At 51.3% G+C, this 18,805-nt stretch overlaps 1 protein-coding gene across 1 annotated transcript; it reads right to left on the reverse strand.

The window, feature by feature from the left end:
• Positions 1 to 940: 940 nt before the first annotated feature.
• On the reverse strand, positions 941 to 15,375 carry TCP11 (t-complex 11). The gene is given in 12 exon segments (XM_065740226.1): positions 941 to 1,015; positions 1,017 to 1,129; positions 1,132 to 1,170; positions 2,624 to 2,746; positions 2,749 to 2,786; positions 3,004 to 3,240; positions 3,580 to 3,693; positions 3,695 to 3,774; positions 4,420 to 4,543; positions 5,169 to 5,298; positions 14,919 to 14,995; positions 15,326 to 15,375. Coding segments are annotated over 12 exon segments (1,200 nt in total).
• Between the last annotated feature and the right edge of the window lie 3,430 nt (positions 15,376 to 18,805).

Consider the following 18,805-nt stretch of genomic DNA (forward strand, 5'->3'; position numbering starts at 1 on the left):
TTTGCAGCTAATCATGCTGATCCTGAACACAAAATTCTTTTCAGACTAATCTATGCATAAAAGCACATCTGTGTGTGCTTCAAAGATAGGCTTACCTACGGCGTGATGGTCTCCAACCACTTTGTCATGGGAAGAACTGATTTTAACCCCTTTTTAATGTACATCTGCAAGGACTGTTCCATGAGGGTGGACTGTGAGGACCCTAATTTAGCAATGACAAACACTCAAACCAATGCTCTGCAGCACAGCAGCCATCAATTCACATAACAACAGTTACACTTTGGGCAGCCACTGTACATAGTGTTTACCAGCAAAGATTTTTGGCATACCAAGAAGTAAGACGTTTTCACTATATAAAATTAGAGCAAGAAATCCAGGCATTTAAATACAGGTTAAAGTTCAGGGTTTTGTGTCAAATAAAATCTGGCTGATGCGAAATACCAAATACATTGGGGGCTGCTAAATGTATGCCATATGTTCCATTTCTCATAATTCAGTGAGTCAGGTTTTCAAGCTAACACTGAAATATAGGGAGCAGCTTTAATGATCTTAAATACCATGTGGCTTTATCAAATCCGAACTGCGTCCCAGGGCTGTGACTAACGTTTCAGCAGAGTAGGCTGCAGACCCACCGCAGAATTAACACCTCGAATTAAAAAAAGCAAAGAAAAAAACACTTCATTGCAGTTTTATAACCTCCACCTCCCGTTTCCTTCCCTGCTAAGTAATGGGAGTTGTTTGGGGGGAGAAGAAAGCTATTGCCTTTTGCAGTTGAGAGGTTTATTTGGATACTGACATGCTAAGAGTCACTTCCCAGTAGCTGTGCTGCCTGGATGTGTTTGTCTGATTGATGTTTTTTTTTTACAAGCTGAAGCATGATTTGAGAAATCGTTGGGAGATTGCATTCCACCCTTGTTCTGTGTGGTACACATAAAGATGATCAGAAAGAATCTCTTCCCGAGTCTGGTTCTGCCCCTGGGAAAAGCACTTCCTTGGGAATTGCTGAGTAGAAAGGTGCCAAGCACCTGCCCATTGTGGTAGGTCAAACTTCTGAACCTGCTCCCCACTGCCTGCAGCTCTTCCTGAATGGCACTGAGACCCTCTGGGAAATCTTGAGAATTTAGTCCATAGGGGAAATATAAAGGCTGAGGAACAGATGAATCCGCTCTTCTGTGGGGAGCAAGAGTAGGAAGATAAAACTCAACCTTCACACGGAGCATCAGCCTTTGAGACAAAGGGTTCCTCGTGCAGCCAGGAGCAGACCCGAGGATAGCTGCGTTGGTGCAGGGTGTTGTGGACCAGTAGTGCTCTAGATGGACTTGGGGACATAGTGAATTAACGTGGAGTTCTTCCAAATACAGCATCCAGCATAGGAACAAGGTGAAACTACTCTCCAAGCATTATGGATCTGAGTATTATGTATATATGTGCCTTGTTTTCACTTCGACCTGTGCAGCTGCTTTTCTGGCAGACATTAGGCGTGATGAATTAGGCCATGCTGAAGTGGAGTAGTTCACCAGAATAGATTTTTTTTTTTTACTTTTCTGTGAGTTTTGAACATAATTGAAGTGTCAGGCCTCTTAGAAACGTAACAGAATATAGAACTTCAGAGCCTGGGATTTATCTGGCCTGCCACAGCAGCATGTTTAAAATTTGAAGTATTCAGGAAGCCTCTCTGAGGAGCACGGAGCTGAGATTAACCACCCAGCTACCTTAGATGTTCTTGTGTTTCAAGCGTGTATTTGGGAAATGCTGATAGCGACAAAGAGTGCAGACAAGACGTTGATTTTTAGACACAGCAAAGGGAAGACTGTCTGGCTCTGTAGCTTCTAATGCAGCTCCATCCGTGAGTCACTGCCATCACATTCTGCCCAGCCTGTGCCACAGCAAGGTTGGCTTGGGCTATTAATTCAGCTTTCTGAACTCCTTCAAAACAAAACAGTCTGCTCTGTCTGACATTTGAGGAATAAACCCAACAATGTGGTAGACCCCAGTGGGCTGAGGAGGATGCATGATACTCTGGGCAGGAAGAGCTTCTCCTTATTTTCATAGCTGATAAAAGATAGTCTTCCATGTGAAAATCACCTTTCCTGTAGCATACTAGCTGCCCGTGGCATTGCAATGTGATGAGGAGCTTTCAGAGTACTCATAAAAGGTCAAAATAATCAGCTCTTACCAAAATCATTTGAATAAATATTTTGACGGAGCAGCATTACAGGGCAGGTTAGTTAGCAGAATGCCAGGCAGAGCACTCCCTAGGGATAAATATTACTTAAAGATCTTAGCATGGTGCTTTACTTGAGTCGGTGATTAAGCTCTCACTCTACATCCTAGCCTGAAGATTGCCACATCACCTAGTAACAGACCTTGCACTTGGGCCTGTTTAGCTTTTAGCAAGGGTGGTAGGATTTAAGAGATTTTCAGAGCAATTACTGTCAGAGTGGAACAGGAAAATCAGGGCACTTTCAAGACCCAGCTTCCTTGCTTCTGCAATAGTTGTGCACGATGTTGGGAGTTTGCTTTGCTGTCGCTTATCTTATACTTGTCCTGCATGTTCTAGAGTCATAGCTTAAGAGTAGAAGACCTCTTTAGTGCTGAGTTTGACATAAGCTCAGAAACTCACTGATGACGTGCTGGACTGTGTTGCCCTTGTCTGCGATGCTTTTTATCTGACCTTTCAGGGAAGTACAATTGTCACTGGCAAAAGCAGGGTAACCCAGCTTTGAGAGCGTGCTGCTGACTTCAGGAGCACTTGATCACCAATGTCTTGCAAAGCTTCTTCACACCTAAATCATGCAAAGGTATACATGCTCTAGCCACTATGCCTGTGTTTGGAAAGGGGTCTTGCAAGCAGGGAATTCTCTCCATGTGCCCTTTTGTCCTCAGCATGGGCAGGTAGCATATACAACCACTGCTGAGCCACAGCTGTACTGCCTACCACAAGTGAACTAAACTTCCCTTCTTCCCTTCTTTTAGAGCTATTTCTCTCAAGTTATTGAACACGCAATGAAGGCATCGGGTTTAGAATGCTCTAGTTCCTTTTTTGGTGCTTTAACAGTTCCTGTAGTAGCAGTAGTAATTCTTCTCTCCCCACTGATCTTACTAGGAAGCTTATCTAAGATTTTCTGGAATTTCTCCCGTTCGTACTGGATGTAGTGTTCCTGCAATTATGGGTGGAGGCTCTGGGTGGTAAAATTCAGCATATCCATTTTCATCAGGTCCAGAACGTGGAAGATCTCCCTGAGATGAGGCACAATGAGTTGAATGCTTAATGCAGTATTAGTTGGAGGTCGTTTTAGAATACTGAGAAAGAGGAATTCAGATCTTCTTACTTCATTCCATTTTATGACGAAAGCCTGCTCAATCTAATTGCAACGTCTGGTCCCTAAGAATTACTAGAAAAAGTACATTTACTTCACTGAAGACTCTTCTACTGTCCAGGAGCAGCTGGGTAACACAAATACAACTACGCACTGGAAAAAGAAAAACGATTGCAGGGCAGTTTCCTCTTAACCCCACGTTTTATTGTTGATGGTTTTGCTGGTCTGCATAGGCCAAGCCAGAGAAAGCAACACCCACCTGAGAAGCTCAGCTGGGTCTGTGTGGCTTTGCAGTCCTTGCACTTCCTCATCTCGAGAAGGTGCGCACAGCATTGCCATTGTGCCCACGATGCTCGTGGTGAGACCGTGGATGCCTCATCAGCTCCGAGTCCAGGATCCCCTCATTTTGGCTTTGCAGCTGGCTGTTTTGTGGCAGCAGCAGTAATAACAGGGTCTGCCCAAAGAAGCAGCACTCTGGCCTGTGTTCCAGGAACATGCCAGTTCTCCAACAGAACTGCATTGCACAACAGAAATCGAGGCCAGCCTTGGATGGAGCGAGACTCGGCACACCAATTCTGGGGCACACCATTGCTTTAAGGGAATGCTTGTCTCCAATGACTCATTTCAGGATGTCTGGCTACTGTTTCACATATTGCAAAACCTCCTTTACCTCACACAAAAAAGTAGGGAATTATCTGCCTGGAGTCTAGTGGGAAAGCAAACCATATGCAATTTCATTCCATGCTGGGGCTGTTTTCTTGTAGTTCTAAACAATGTTCTGATAGATCGCATTGCACACTTGCATTTGCATTACTTAAAGAGGTGTCTTTGTACAGACAATAGCAGTTTGTGGGGTTTTTTACATTACCAGCAGTTAAACAGGGTTTTTGTCATTTTCGTAGAGTGCTTTAAAGACCTGGGACCAGAGAATGAGTTTCCTTCTCAGTCAGGCTTAAAAGGTGCAGCTGTTTAAGTTCTGTTTCCCTATAAACTAAATGAAGCTTATTTTCTCTTCCCTCTTACACTGTTCATATGGGAATATTTGGATGGAAAGACTAATTCTAAGGTACCCATCCCCTCCGTGTCAGGATCAGCCAACTTCTTTTATTTCCTGCAGCAGCTGGATTGCCTGAGTGCAGTCTGGAGGACTAGCAGAGAACTGTTCTTTCAGGTGGTCCCAGAACACTCTGTGCAATGTCTCCTTCACTCTGCTTTCCAGGCTAAGAAAGAAGAGAGGAAGGTTTCTATTAATGTCAGATAAGCACGACCTCTCAGTTGCATTCAGGTCTTTGGACTTTTAGCCTTTCCTCCTAAGTAGCAGCAGTAGAAATCTTTCTCATCCTACACTTCTTATTCCTCTAAAATGGAGCTCCTTATTCTCAGCTCCGTTCAGAAACTGCACTTAGTGCCTCTTCACAGTGGGAAAAAAAACCATGGCATTTTCCACAGGAACTCTTTCAGTCCTCAGTGATCAACGGAGTGTTTTACTAACCAGTGCTCACCTTTCCAGGAAAGAAAGAACATCAGTGACTGACACAGGTCTTTAACTAATGTGCATACACTTGAGAGATGTTCACTGGGCATTTTGCTCTTGTCAGAGCTGAAGCCTCTACTTCTTTTAACGTGAGTCACATCTGATACCCGTCCTATTTAAGATCTTCTTAGTAAATAATGAAGTAATGAATAAATCAAGTCTTTGTTTTGTTTCAGGAGCTATCTTTTTGTTTCTATAGTCAGACCAAGCCCATCTCCTTTCCATGTTCTCACATGTTTTCTGTGACATGATAGGAAGAAGCCAAGACTGAATAAGAATGTAAATGTATTGATCTATATGTGCATACACATCTATGTGGGGGGAAATTGACTGCCTGCATTTTCAAGTCAGCATTCAGTACAATTTCATGCTCAGTGCTGAGCCTGAAGATCTCATCATTCAATTCTTGCAGCTCATTCATAGAGAGGATTTGTGAAGAGCTGTCTGCAGGAAAGCAGAATAAAAATGAATGAGGTTATCTTTAAGATCCCTTGCAGCTCAAACTATTCTATGGTCCTCCGTATGCTGAACACGACAAGAGATCATGAGCTAGCAGTGTGCCCTTGTGGCCAAGAAGACCAATGGTATCCCAGGCTGCATTAGGAAGTATTGCCAGCACAGTGAAGGTTTTCCTCCCCAACTCAGCCCTGGAGAGGGCACATCTGGAGCACTGCACCCAGTGCTGGGCTCCCCAGTTCAAGGTAAATAGGGATCTGCTGGAGAGAGCCCTGCAGAGGGCCACGAAGATGACTGGGGCAAGGAGGATCTCCCTGATGGGGAAAGGCTGGGAGCACAAGGGGTGTTCGGTGTGGGGAAGAGAAGGCTGAGAGGGGATCTCATCAAAAGTGGGTGGGTATCAATGGGAAGGCAGGACCAGGCTGCTTGCTGAGGTGCCCAGCAACAGGACTGGGGCTCCTAACAGAACCCAGGGAGCTCCATCTGCACACAAGAATCATAGAACAGCTCAGGTTGGAAGGGACCTTTGTATCACAAACTGCAATGAGTGGGACTTGGGATGTCATCCTGCCCCTGTACTCAGGGGGTGAGACCTCACTGGTGAGGCCCCACCTCGAGTACTGTGCTCAGTGTGGGGCACCTCCATGCAGAAAGGACACGGAGGTGCTGGAGCAGGTCCAGAGGAGGGCAGCGAGGATGGGAAGGGCTTGGAGAGAGTGCCCTACGAGGAGAGACTGAAGAGCTGGGGCTGTTTGGTCTGGGGAAGAGGAGGTGAGGGGAGAGCTCACTGCTCCCTTCAACACCTGAAAGGTGACTGCAGTGAGAGCGGGGCTGGGCTCTGCTCACTGGTGACAGTGACAGGACGAGGGGACACAGCCTGAAGTTGCACCAGGGGAGGTTCAGGTTGGATGTGAGGAAAATCTGTGCAGAAGGGGTCGTTAAGCACCAGAGCAGGCTCTGCAGGGACGTGGTGGAGTCACCACCCCTGAACGCGTTTAAAACCCTTTTGGGTGCGGTGCTCGGGGACATGATGCAGCAGTGGGTTGTTGAAGTTCGGGCAGTACGGTTTGGTGGAGGTTGGACCCGATGCTCTTGAGGGTCTTTTCCAACCTGAGCCATTCAATGGTTCCGTGACCTCAAAGATCGCGAAGTTCCGACCCCCTCCCGCGGGCATGAAGCTCCCGGGGCCGCACATCAAGCTGCAGAGCTAACAACGTCCAACAGCACAGCGGCGGCGGTCGGCTGACATCTAGTGACCGCTGCGAGCGCAGGGCCGGGGCGGCGACATCGCGGTGCGGCCCCGCTTACCAAACCCCGCCGCCCCAGAACACCCCACCCCCCCGCGCTGCGCCGATGGGCCGCCCCGCAGCCCCAGGTCCCGCGGCGCGGAGGGGCTCTACCATCGGAAGGGCGGGGGGGGGAGAACTCAGCGCCTCGTGGGAGAGGGGAGGGCGGAGGGACGGGAACGTGGGGAGGAACAGTGGACGGAGCCCGTGGGTCTGCACCTTCTGGGTGTACTCTGCAGATGTTGGAGACGTAGAAGCGTTTGGGTTCCCCGGTTTGTCCCGCTCGGACACGGATGCACGCGGACACACACGGCTCCGTCCCCGGCCCGGGGGTCTCGGGATGGGGCACCGCCGCTCTGTGCAGTGCTTCACCGCCCCGGCTGCAAAACCGTCCTCACATCCAACCTAGGTCTCCCCGCTTGAAGCCTTTCCCCGTGTCTACGGACTGTCCCCTTTCCCAGCTCTCAGCCTGTCCTCGCACGGAGGTGTCCCATCCCTGGGGTCACTTCTGTCTCCCTCCTCTGGATACGCTCCAATGGGTCCATGTCCCTCCTGTGCTGAGGACTCCACATCTGGATGCAGTGCTCCGGGTGGGGTCTCACAGTGCAGAGCAGATGCCCTCCCTGGCCCTGCTGGCTGTGCTGCTTTGATTGCACCCAGGATCTGGTTGGCTTTCTGAACTGCGAGGGCACAGTGCTGGCTCATGCCCAGCTGCCATCCACCAGTATCCCCAGTTCCTTTCCATCCTTACACCCCCAGCTTGCACTGACAGTGTGGGTTGCCATGACCTTGCACTTGGCTTCGCTGAACCCCATGAGGTTCTCCTGGGCCCACTTCTCAGCTTGTCTGGGTCTCTCCGGTGGCATCCCATCCCTCAAACATGTCAGCTGCACCACACAGCTCAATGTCACTGAAGGTGCACTCAGTCCCACTGTGGATGTCACAGTGAGGAGCCCCAGTCCCAGTTCTGACACCTGAAGTGGTCAGGATGGGGAGTACCTATTTTATGCACTGGGTCTGGGAAACCAAAAACAACAGCTCTTCCCGCACCCGTTCCTTTCATTGTGTTGTGCTGCTACAAAAAGGAGCCAAGCACGGGCTCACCTTCTGCTTTCTGCCCCTGCCTCGTGCCTCCAAGGTGCAGCAGCTTTCCTTAACAAAGGCATTACTGATATAACCTTCCCAATGCAGCTCCCATCCCCTCCTTTGCACAGTTTTTCATAGGTGGAAGCTGTGAGCACTCCGTGAGGCTCTGCAGGCTGCAGCTGAACAAAAGGCAGTGGCCGTGGCCGGTTCCCATTGCCCTCTGAGGAATGGCAAGAATTTCTCCATCATCCACAGTCTGGGGGAGTTACAGCATCAGCACAGGGCTGATTGTTTTTATACCAAAAGCCTGTGCGGAGCTGTGGCTTAGTGGCTGTCAACTGCCAGGGTATTAACCTTAGACCTGTCAGAGTGAATAAAATGAAAAAGCCGGCTGTGCAGTGCTGGGGAGGCTCCAGAGAGTGCTGCTGGGTCCGCAACAGCTGCAGTGTGCTTCCATCTAATTTTTCTCATTTGTTTTTCATCAGTTTTCTTTCTGAAGGGCCCAGAAAACAGTGGGCGACCACGTCCCATTTTGCTCTATCCTCCACCAAGGCTAGGATTAAATCTTCTGTGGGGCAAAATGCCCAGTCTGGGATGAGGCTCCTTGTGCTCTAATGAAAGGTTTGCTTTTCTTCTCCCTTCCAGCTCCCTCCTATTTCCCAGGCATCTGATAGCTCTCTCTGGCTGACACCTGCACTGTTGATGGCTGGAGCTGGGAGGTCTCAGAGCATTGTAGGTCTGTGGGATGGGAGGTCCAGGGGACCCATGGGGGGACAGGCACAAGAACCAGCCTGCTCGGGAGCTGGGGCCTTGATCCACCCCTTGTAAAACAGCTCTGTCCTCCAAAGTCTCTGAAACGCTTGAGTTCTGGGTGTTGTGGCTGGAGAAAAGCAGAGGATGAAAGGCACAGCGCTGGCACACCATGTGGGGACAGACAACCTAATTACCACATGTAATTAGTTACAGCTTCACAGCTGGGCTGTATGAAGCTGCAGCTCTCCTCGCCCACTGCAGTTGCAATGGAGAACTGCCTGTGCGTGTCGTAAAGGGCTTGGAGCTGTCACCATTGCCATGGGTTTGCAGCAGGCTAAGGGTACAATTAATGCAGCTCAGCTGATGAGTTGTAACCCATTTAGTTTGTGTAAACAACTGTATGTCAGAAGGGGCTAGACATAACCTGAACCCATGGCAGTCCCTCTGTGATCTGCAGCACATGGTTATGTTAAAGCCATCTCCTTAAACCAACTGATTTCCTCGGGCTCCCAGGGTGCTGTAAAATTATCCCATCAAAAAGCAATAAGGGGAAAGTGCTCAGCTTGGGCAATGCTGCAGTGACATCAGATAGTGACTGGCCCTTGGCTTGGGGCTGGAAGCTGCCAAGAAATGAGTTGGAAAAACTCCAGTGTGCAGACTGCCCTTTCTTCTTGCTCAGAACTGGAGCTTGTCCGACATGTGGGGCTGTGCTTGCTCGTGCAGGATCACTGACAGAGTGGGCTCACCCCACAGAGCTGCTGCAGGCATGCTGGGGGCTCAAGGAGGCTTTGGGGGGGCTGCTCTGCTCCAAGCACCAGGCAGGGGCTGGCAGGCAGGAAGGACTGTGAGAAATAAAACCAGAGAGGCTCTTCATGGGGTCAGCGTGGTTCAAAAACTGTCTGGGAATTCCCCACCATTTTCCCTGTTTGACTTCGTGTGATCCCTCTTTCTGGCCTTCAGCTTCAAGCGAAGAAGTTGAGATGCTGTGTACATCAGAAAATAAAGCAGTGCTGCTCACTGATGACTTCAATTTGCGTTCATCCCTCACTTTCAGAGCATAGTCCTTGTCCATAAGTCCTGACCCCAGAAGAGGCAATGGAGTGTATGTAAATGTGTATGTATTAGCCCTGCGTTCGTTTCCTTTCCCTGGTGACTGGTGACATGAACTGTAATAGCAGAAATGCATTTTTAGTGTATTTACCTTCAAGGGAATCCACTTTCCTGGGTGGCTTTCCCTTGCTGGAAAGGCAGAGGAGCTCAGGAGTGCCAGTGATAGGTTAGGTTGGTGTTTTTAATCTGCCATTTTAACAAGCACCATCCATCTCTCTGGTTAGATTAACCCCATCCATCCGGGTGAAATCACAACAGGGAAAATGGGGATGTTGAGTTTTCAGGGTGAGCAGTGAGCGTCAGGCAGCAGCCTCCACACCCTTATTTCCAATTCTCCCTTTCTAACCCCTATGATCACATCACCTCTCCTCCAAACCGAGCAACTCCTCCAGAGAGCAAAGCACTGTGCGTGCCACCGCTGCACGTCCCAAAACTCCGCACAGAAGCATCCAGAGCTTTTGCTTCGCTGGGTGCAGCAAGGTGGCAGCGGGAGGGAAGGGCCCGCTCGTTCAAACAGAAATACCTTTGGCAGCGGCCGCAGCCAATGGAAGGGGGAAACGGATTTTTTGTTGAAAAGTTGGCGTTGTTTTTTCAAGTCTGACGAATGTGAAAGTCCCCATTTAAAGGAGGCGAACCTGCAGTGAAGTCGGTCACTGTTTACACACCCACACGCCGACTGGGGCGGCCGAAAGCAAACTTCCTGGTGTATCCTGCTCCAAATCACCTGGGAGCACAGCTCGGTGAGCAGGGCTGCGGCTCTGTTTGCAGAAGGCAAGCCCTGTCCAAGCAGGAGATGCAAAGCCCCATTAGTGTTAGGGCTGTTGCTCCCTGAAAATGGGGAAGTTCCCTATGTGCTGCGGCTTTGTCTGGGCTAGAAGTTCTCTTTCCAGGTGGAGAACAAGCTGGGTGGAGGACAGAAAGTGTGAGCAGGTGTTTTTGGAGGGTGTGGAGGGGAGAGCTGGGAAACAGAGTTTTCCTCTTCCCCACAAGGCAGGAAAGCTATTTCTGCAGGAGCTCCTGGTGCGCCAGACAAGGTCAGGATTGTTTCTGCGCTGGATGCTGGTGTGAGTATGTGGGCAGGCGGCTGGATCCTGAGGAGCTTGCAGCTCCCCTGCAAGCCAATGAAGTATTATTGTCTGCCTTATCCAGGTGAGGAGGTGGAAGTGCTGAGCTGCACAGTTCTGGCCTTGGTGTCGGGATTGCCGTAGCTGGTTGCAGTCTGGGAGCCGGTTGGGTTGGCGGCTTTCCTCTGCTGCTTTGGCATGGATGTGGAAGGTGTGTACGTGCCCGCGGTGTGCTACATGTTTCACCAATGACTAGAGCAGCTATTAATTCCCTCCTCCAAAACCAGAGCGTGACCATCTCCACGAGACACCCCGTACATGCGGGCTGTTGCCACCTCAATCTCAGTGCACGTGTCCGGGGCCGTGGGATCTGGCCACCTTCAGCAAACCATTGCTCACCCAACTCAGCCTCTTGTGGCCAGTGCCTGATGTCAGCGCGTTGCGAGCCGACCTGTCATCGTGTACTCAGGGGACAGGTCACCGCTGGGTAAACCGAGGCTTGGAGGGCTTTACTTTGTGGTCACGTAGTCAGCCTGGTGCCAGGAGGTGCTCGCCGTGCTCCTTCGCCCCGTTGGGTGCTTGTTCAAGAAACGTGGAGATGTGGCACTTGGGAACATGGGCAAGTGGGAATGGTGGGGACAGGGAGATGGTTGGACTCGATGATCCTTTCCAACCTTAAGGACTCTGTGCTCCTGAACATGGTTTTGGGTGTTTTTGGCACAGCACTGGTTCGCTGCCGTGCCGCTGGCTCGGCGCCTTTGGATAATCTTTGTATTTGCTGACTTGACTCGATTCTTGCTTGGTGGAGAGCTCAGCTCCGGCGATGCCGCGGTGTGGGGAGGCCCGAACCACACACAGCGTTCGGGCAGGGATTCCAATCTACAAAAAAAAAAAAGTTCAAAGGTGTTTTGGCTTAATGCAGTTTATCTAAATTGCTTCGTGTTAGTTAATCTGGATTAACGCAAATGCTCTCGGAGTGGTTGGCTGGGGAAAGGCTTGCTAAGCTATCCCAACGAGGATGGGCTTTTCCAAAGAGTGAAAAGTTTGAGCTGAAAAATAATAATAACGAAGTGAAACAAAAAAATAATCAAGGTTTTGTCTTGTGTTGAGTGCATGCAAACCCTGCAAACAGAGCATGGCTGTTCTCAACCCCACTGCTGCACCACAGGGTTGTCACCTGGGTACCCGAGTCAGTGAGCAGCTTCCCCCACTGCAGGAGGGAATTAACTCCCGGTTTCCCCGGGGCCGTGTGAGCCCCACTCCGGGCTGGCACGCCACAGGGGTTGGCACGATTCTGTAGATAACTCCAAGGTAAATGGGAGGTCAAACCCAGATTTGGACGTGGTGGTGGGCGCGAGCGTGACCGAGGGAGCCATGTGATGGGGACGACGTCCTGCAGAAGCAGCTGATCTCCCCATCCTCTCCTCTCCCAAGGGCTGGGATTAGGAGAGATTTTACAGCTGAGTGGTCAGCCTTGCGTTAAGATGCGGTTTGCAAAGCCTCAGCCTGAGTCTGAAGGACCTTTTTAGGGTTCTGTGGCCGTTTTGTGTATCAGCAAGACCACTCACACCTCCTGGGGACCTGTCCTTGGGATGGACCTGTAGAAACTTCCCACCTTGAGAGCAGGCAGAGAAACACCCCATGGGGAAACGGGGGCTCAGAGAGGAGCACCCCAAGCTGTGTGCTGATATGGGGAAAACACAGTGCTCCCGTGGAGCTGCCATGGAAGCTGTACACGGGTCCCAGGCCTGGGGACTCCCTCCTCCCCTGGCCCCAATGCAAACAGCAGATTAACAATTTATTTGACGTGTTGCGGCTGGTTCGTTTCTTCACCCGCTCCCCTGATCAGAGGGAATAAATGTTGCAGTGTGCAATAATGTTCATTTCAGGTGAGGGTAAATATAGAAAGGAAAACCTGCTGAGAGCAAGCCATTTATTTCTGTGTTTGGAAGCCTCTGCTCATAAACAGTCAGTCATACCCATTTGGAAAATCCCAGCGTGGTTTTCTTGGCCATCCTAGAAGAACATTTACTTTCCTGTAGGTTAAGAAGTTCGCTTTAAATTAAAAAATAATAATAATAATGGCATCTCACTTCCAGCTGCCCTCGGGTGTTTAGGGCTTGTTGACACACTAAGGCCGCTCTGTTCTCCAGTGAGCTGCTCCAATGTAGGATCACAGGGGGATCCTGCAGGGCTTTCCCAGCCGGGGGAAGTTTGGTCTCTGATTTCCTCTCATCCCTTCGCTTGTGTTGTGTACGGGGGGGGGGGGGGGGTGACATGGGATTTGGTCAGACCTGGGCTGTGTGTGGGGCTGGAGGGCAGCAGGCAGCGTATCACTGCTGAGAGCTTTGGTGCTGCAGGTGCCAGTGGGGAGGATGCAGGTGGGTGCTCGGGGTGATGCCACGTGCAGTGTCCACAGTGAGGCAGTGGGGTGGGCCCACTGTGCTGCCCTCACGCTGGACCAGGAAACCTCAGAGAGTTCTCGGGAGAGTGTGCCAAAGATAACAGAGCACGGGAATGCCCCGGTGTCCAGTGTAGGAGAAACAGCCCAGCATCACAGGAGCTGGCTAAGGAAGGTGGGGATGCTCCATCTCGTCCCATAGCTCGGGCTCTGTGCTCCCCAGTTCCAGTGTCAGTGCCAAGGGCAGTGAGAAGCCTCGGCTTGGCTCGGAGCCCGGCCGCTGGCACCGGAGAGCAGGAGCTGAGGCACTGCAGCCCGGCTCTGAAGTCCTCTGAAGGCACGAAGGGTCTCTCCGTGTTTTCCGACAGGCTTTGGCTCAGGTTCTGCTCGGTTTCCGATGGCAAGAGGCAGTTAAGTCTCTTGGAAGAATGAATTAATTAGCAAATGCCTTTGGTCAGGTCAGTGCCCTCCAGTCGTGTTCTTCACCCCTTAAAGCAATGCCTCTGCGCCCAGGTAAGCCGCTCTGGATGGTTTACGTTACCGACAGCATTTTAAGAGCTGTACATACATCATCACAGAGGAACACTGCTTTCAAAAGAATTTAAAAAGGAAGAAAAAAAAAAAAAGGAAAAAAGCCCCCCCCAAAAATGTCGCTGTTGACTCCAATGGTGGTGGCATTTGTGTAAGTGACAAAATATTGACGTGGTTGGCTCGGGGCTGGCTGGGGCTGCTGGAAATAAACTAATGCCTTGTTAAATTGGATATGGAAATGCAAGTGGGAAAATGACTGACATCTTACACAGCTCAGGCAAATAAAATCGCTGCTTTACTACAGCGTGAAAAAACTCAGGAATTAATAGGTCTCCTTCTGCTCGGGGGCGTTGGATTTATCCTCGACTAAGAATCATAAACTATTTTAAGGAGAGAAGTGCTACTTTTAAACGCACGCATTTGGGTCCTGGAGTGAAAGCGGTGTCCCTGGTGCCGAGTTAACCCTTGCCCTCCTGCGCTGTGCTCCCAGCAGCGAGCCCTGCTCGTGGCAGACAGTGCTTTCAACATGGTCCCATCAGCACCTGATAAGCACCATCAGTTCAGTTTTGAGGGTCATTCAATAGGATGTGCTCTAACAGCTCGTGGCAGAAACGCCATTCGGGCCCCAGCAGAATCTAATCTCTGAGCTGTATTTTACCTGGGTGGGACATAAACATGCCTTTAAAATAAAACACCTGCTGGGGATGGGCTTGAAGCAGACACAGTGTGTTGCTGGATCAGCCTGGGGTAACAGCAGTCTGCAGGAGCTGAAAGATCTGCTGTTGGGTATCTTCCATGGGAAGTAGGACACAACTTTACGGAGCGATCTGTCACTCTCTGCCCAGTGAGGGTCTGTCGGTGATGCTCAGGGGAAGGCTCAGATTGGATGCTGGGAGAACTTTCTCCTTGGAACGAGTGGTCAGCATTGGCACGGGGACATGGTGGGGTCCCCATCCCTGGAGGGGTTCAGAACTGCAGATACGTGGCCCTGAGGGACATAGTTAAAGGGCATGGAGGGGATGAAGGTTGGTGACCTTCGTGGTCTTTTCCAACCTTAATGATTCTATGACTCATGGAAAAGCAGGACAAGGTGAAAGCTGTAGGGAGCTGCCGGAGTGTGGGGTACGATCCACCAGCAGCAGCTACACCGGTGTAATTACACCCCCTGCACGCTGGAGTGCGATTTCCCAGTAATTATTCTGGAATAAAAGCCTGCCTATTTCTGTAAGAGCTTATGTCACTTAGCAAGCTGTTATAAATTCAGCTGGAAAAAGGGACCCTTATTCTGGGATAAGTGTGGTTAGTGGTTAGCTGGGAACGGGGCTATTCCTGGCGCTGCCATCGACCTTCCCGGTGACGCCGTGTAAGTCACCTCACCTCTGCGTGTGTCAGCTTCTCCTGCTGCAAAGGGGGGAATGACAAACAAGGACGTCGTTTTGGGAAGATCTACGACACTGGAAAAAAGACATCAACGGGAGGGTGGGGAGGGAGAGGGAGTCATTTAGTGGGACCTGGTGCTTCTCCTCCCCTCGGAGGCACCTTGGTGAAATAGGTTGGGGGAAGGAGTGCTGTGGCTGGGAGCTTGCAGCAGGGGTGAGCTGAGCTGTCAGCTCCGTGCTGGGAATGCAATGGCAGGGCTGTGCCCTCTGTCCTCCCGGGCTCAGCATACTCTAATCATTATGGTTTAACCCCTTGGCCTCCTCTTCCTCCGTGCCCCTGCCTGATTCAATAGCTGGTTCTGTGAGCCCTGAGGTCCTTTATGGGAGCTTTGTGTCCGCTATTACCTCGTGGCAGTTTCTTGCACAGCCTCGGAAATCCCTTCTGGCTCCATCATCGTGCAAATATGCACAGGCAGCACTGAAGATGTGGCTCATTTATAGCATGAGGCATTACATTCGTGCTAAGTCTGGTTTCAGACTGATATCATGGGGGAGGAGGGTTATTAGCCAGACTTCACTTTGGAGAAACCAGTGCTGCCCATGGAGCATCAACGGGTGGATGCAAGGAGACAAAGGGAGCATCCATGGGCACCTTCCCACAGCCTCCACCTCTGCATGGGCTTTGGAGCGGGATCCAAGCTCCAAATAGTCATGAGACAACAAGACAGAAGGGAAAAAGACTTTTATAGCCCATTAGTGCTTCTCAGAGCCACGCAGTCCCACTTGTAATAAAAGCAGTGGAAGCCACAGTAACACAGAGGCCAGGCTGCAGGAGGTGCCAGGCAGCTCCCCGACCCACGGCCCCTTCCCGTGCTTTGGTGACCCCACGGGTGCCAGGAGGAGCTGGTGAAGGCCGGTCCGGTCCCCGGCCCCAAGCTCCTCATCAAGATGTGCATGGGAGGGTTCCAAGTGCAAATGTGTGTTTGCTAATGGGAACTGAATTGCCTCTTGCCCCGAAGGCTTGCAGCTTGAGGAAAACAACGCAGGGTCTAAGAATGACCTCATATTGCCTCCCAGGGAATGTTTTGCCAGATGAAGGGGGGAGAGGCAGCATCAAGACAGCACAATGTATGTATCTCTCTCCCTGTGTAAACATCCCCGTAGCTGCAGAAATCTCTTAAAACCCAGAATGAGAGGAGAACAGCTGCTTTGATCTGTGGATGTGGTTGTTATTTTCTAAGTGCGGATCCTTTCTTTTTTTAATTTTGCCTCAAATTAAAAAAATGCCTGTTGTGATCTTTTGCTTTTATTTCTTGGCTGGCGACCCGAGCAGGGTGCAGTAAATTTTCATTACTCCCCATGTAACCGTTTCAGCATGGTCGACAATTCCACGCCGGCTCTTCAGTGCCGCAGCACAATGGACCCAAATCTTCTGGCCCTACGTGAAGCCAAAGCAAAATGGGTTTTGCCCAGAAGTGCTCCACGGGGAACGGAGGCGGTGGGGAGGAGAGCCCTGCCCCTCCCAGAAGCACACACGTGCATGTCCCACAGCAGCCATGCTCTCTGCCTTGCCCAGTTGTCCCAGTTGCCTTGGAAGGTCTCCCAGTGGCCAAGCATCGGGGCTGACTTTCACTGCCCTCATGATCCCTGGGATCTCCATCTGCACAGACCCGTGGCATCTCCAGCAGCAGTTCTTCTCCTCCAACCATGGGATCCAGGTGGCAAAGTTCGGGAAGAAATCCAGATTTTTTTAGGGAGTTTCTCACCTCCAACCCTACCCCAACCCCGTTGGATGAACCACGCATGGGGCTCAGCCCCTTCACTCCCCATGGCTCCTTCAGAGCAAGACCCACTCCCAGCACAATGCACTGGTTTAACTGGGAGCACTTGGCCGGTGCTGGCCCCGCCGAGGTGCTGTGAGCCCGTCCTTCCCCCCGTGCTGTCACATGGCTGCTCGGTGTTTTGGCGTTTTGATTACATACGATACTGTGTATTTAAGGCTGGTTTATGGGTGTTTATACTAATGCGTAAACCTGTAATTTAGAAGCTCGGTTATAAATCAACATAGCTGAAGGTCTTGTCCCTCGTGCCTTGAGATCGGTCTCCAGATTTAGAAGACAGGTTAGGGAAAAAAAAAAAAAAGAAAGAAAAAAGAAAAAGGAGTGTTTAGTTTTCCTCTGGTTATGATGATAAAAGATGATGGGGTGGGATGCGGGGACCTGGAACGGAGGAGCGGGGAGTTTCCAGTTCCTGCTCATGCATCGCGATCCCCTCCCGGTGCATCCCAACAGTGAGAGCTCTGTGTTCATATTTCTCTATATGACACTATTTTCTATAGCTTTAATGATCATTGCTGCTTCTTCACCCCTTCCCAGGCAGCATTTGGGGGCTGGGGGTCCGTTGCTGGTTGGATTCAGCACAGCGAGTTGTTGGGTGGATCCCGTAGGTGCAGCTCTTCCCTTCTGGGTTCCTTGTCCGCCTCTGGGCATCTGTCCTGCACCTGACCATGGTCCCCTCACCTCTCTGGATGGGGTCAGCTCCTGTGTGGGTTTAGGACTGGACATTTTGCATGGAGACCCTGCTGGTGGCAGCACCCTGGGGGGATGCACGATGGCACGAGCGTTCCCTCGGCTGCTGCCTTTGGTTGTGCAAACCTCTTCCAGAGAAGGGCCCTGCACACTGTGATGGCAACCCAGGGGTTATGCATTTTCTGTTTCTGTAAGGAAAGCACAGATAGAACCAGGGTCTCCTCTGCGCCCTCCCGCCCTGCTGAGCACCCTCTCCTTTTCTCTGCAGTTCAGCAGTGGGTGCTTTGGCTTAGCTGTGCATTCTCTGTAGCCTGCAGACCCCTTTCTTTTATCTTTGGAGTCTGCCAGGACAAAAGCAGACACATGAGGCTGTGGGTGCAGCTCGGTGAGGTCCCTGCCTCAGCTCCCAGCTGCGGCCCTAGGAGCTGATGCCAGGGGAGGGGATGCGGCCATGGGACCGCAGAGTGCTATGTGCAGGGCCAGGCTGCGAGGGGCTCCTGCAAACAACCAAAAAAACTTCTGGATATCTCAGAAAAGCCCATTTTTCTCGCTGTCGTTCCCTCCCCCTTATCCCCAGTCCGCCCTCCCCACCTCTTGCAGAGCTCTCCCACCGGCCCAACCGTTCCCGCAGCCGCCGAGCCCCCGTGCTGCAGGTCGCGGCATCTGCAAGCTCCTTCTTTTATTGTGTGTGGTTGGCTTTTTTCTTTTCTTTTCCCCCTTTTTCCCCCCCCTCTACTTTTATTTCTCCTTCCCCTTTTCTTTCCCTCCCACGGCGGATGCCTCCCCCTCTCCCCGCCACCACCACCCTGAGCCCCACGGGCCGAGGGGCTGCGAGGCACGGGGTGGGTCTGGGGGTTGCGGGGGGCTTTGCATTGATGCATTGATCACCCATGGTCTGCGCCTGACCTCCCTGCTCCCAGGGAAGCAGTCTCCATGGCTACTGGCCCTGCTCCTCCAGAGCAGACTGTAAATTCCTGCAGGCAGAGCCCAGCCTGGGGGTGCGAGGGGGGAGCCGGGAAGGAGTAGCTAAAGCCAAATAGAAAGAAAGAAAGGCTGGGAGAAAAAGGGCGTTGCTTGGATGGGGCTCTCCTTTCCACTCCCCTTTCTCAGGTCCCCAGCACCAGTGCAAGGCGCCTGCTTCCCCCCTTCATCGCCGCCGCCGCCGCCGCCGCTGCTCTCCTGCAGGACTGGAATTGGCTGGGATTATTTAGCAAAAAGAAGAAGAAGAAGGAGAAGGAGGAGAAGGGATCAGAGCAGCCGCCAGGGAGAGGGCGATAGAGTCCACTTTCTTCCAACTGCCCTGGGTCTCCTTCCCTCACTCTCTCCTCTTTAGCAACACCAAGAGCCCCACACTGAA

Source organism: Cyrtonyx montezumae, unplaced genomic scaffold (genome assembly GCF_038088225.1).
Source record: "Cyrtonyx montezumae isolate F1298 unplaced genomic scaffold, pur_monq_1.0 scaffold_26, whole genome shotgun sequence".
In the NCBI taxonomy this organism is placed as follows: domain Eukaryota; kingdom Metazoa; phylum Chordata; class Aves; order Galliformes; family Odontophoridae; genus Cyrtonyx; species Cyrtonyx montezumae.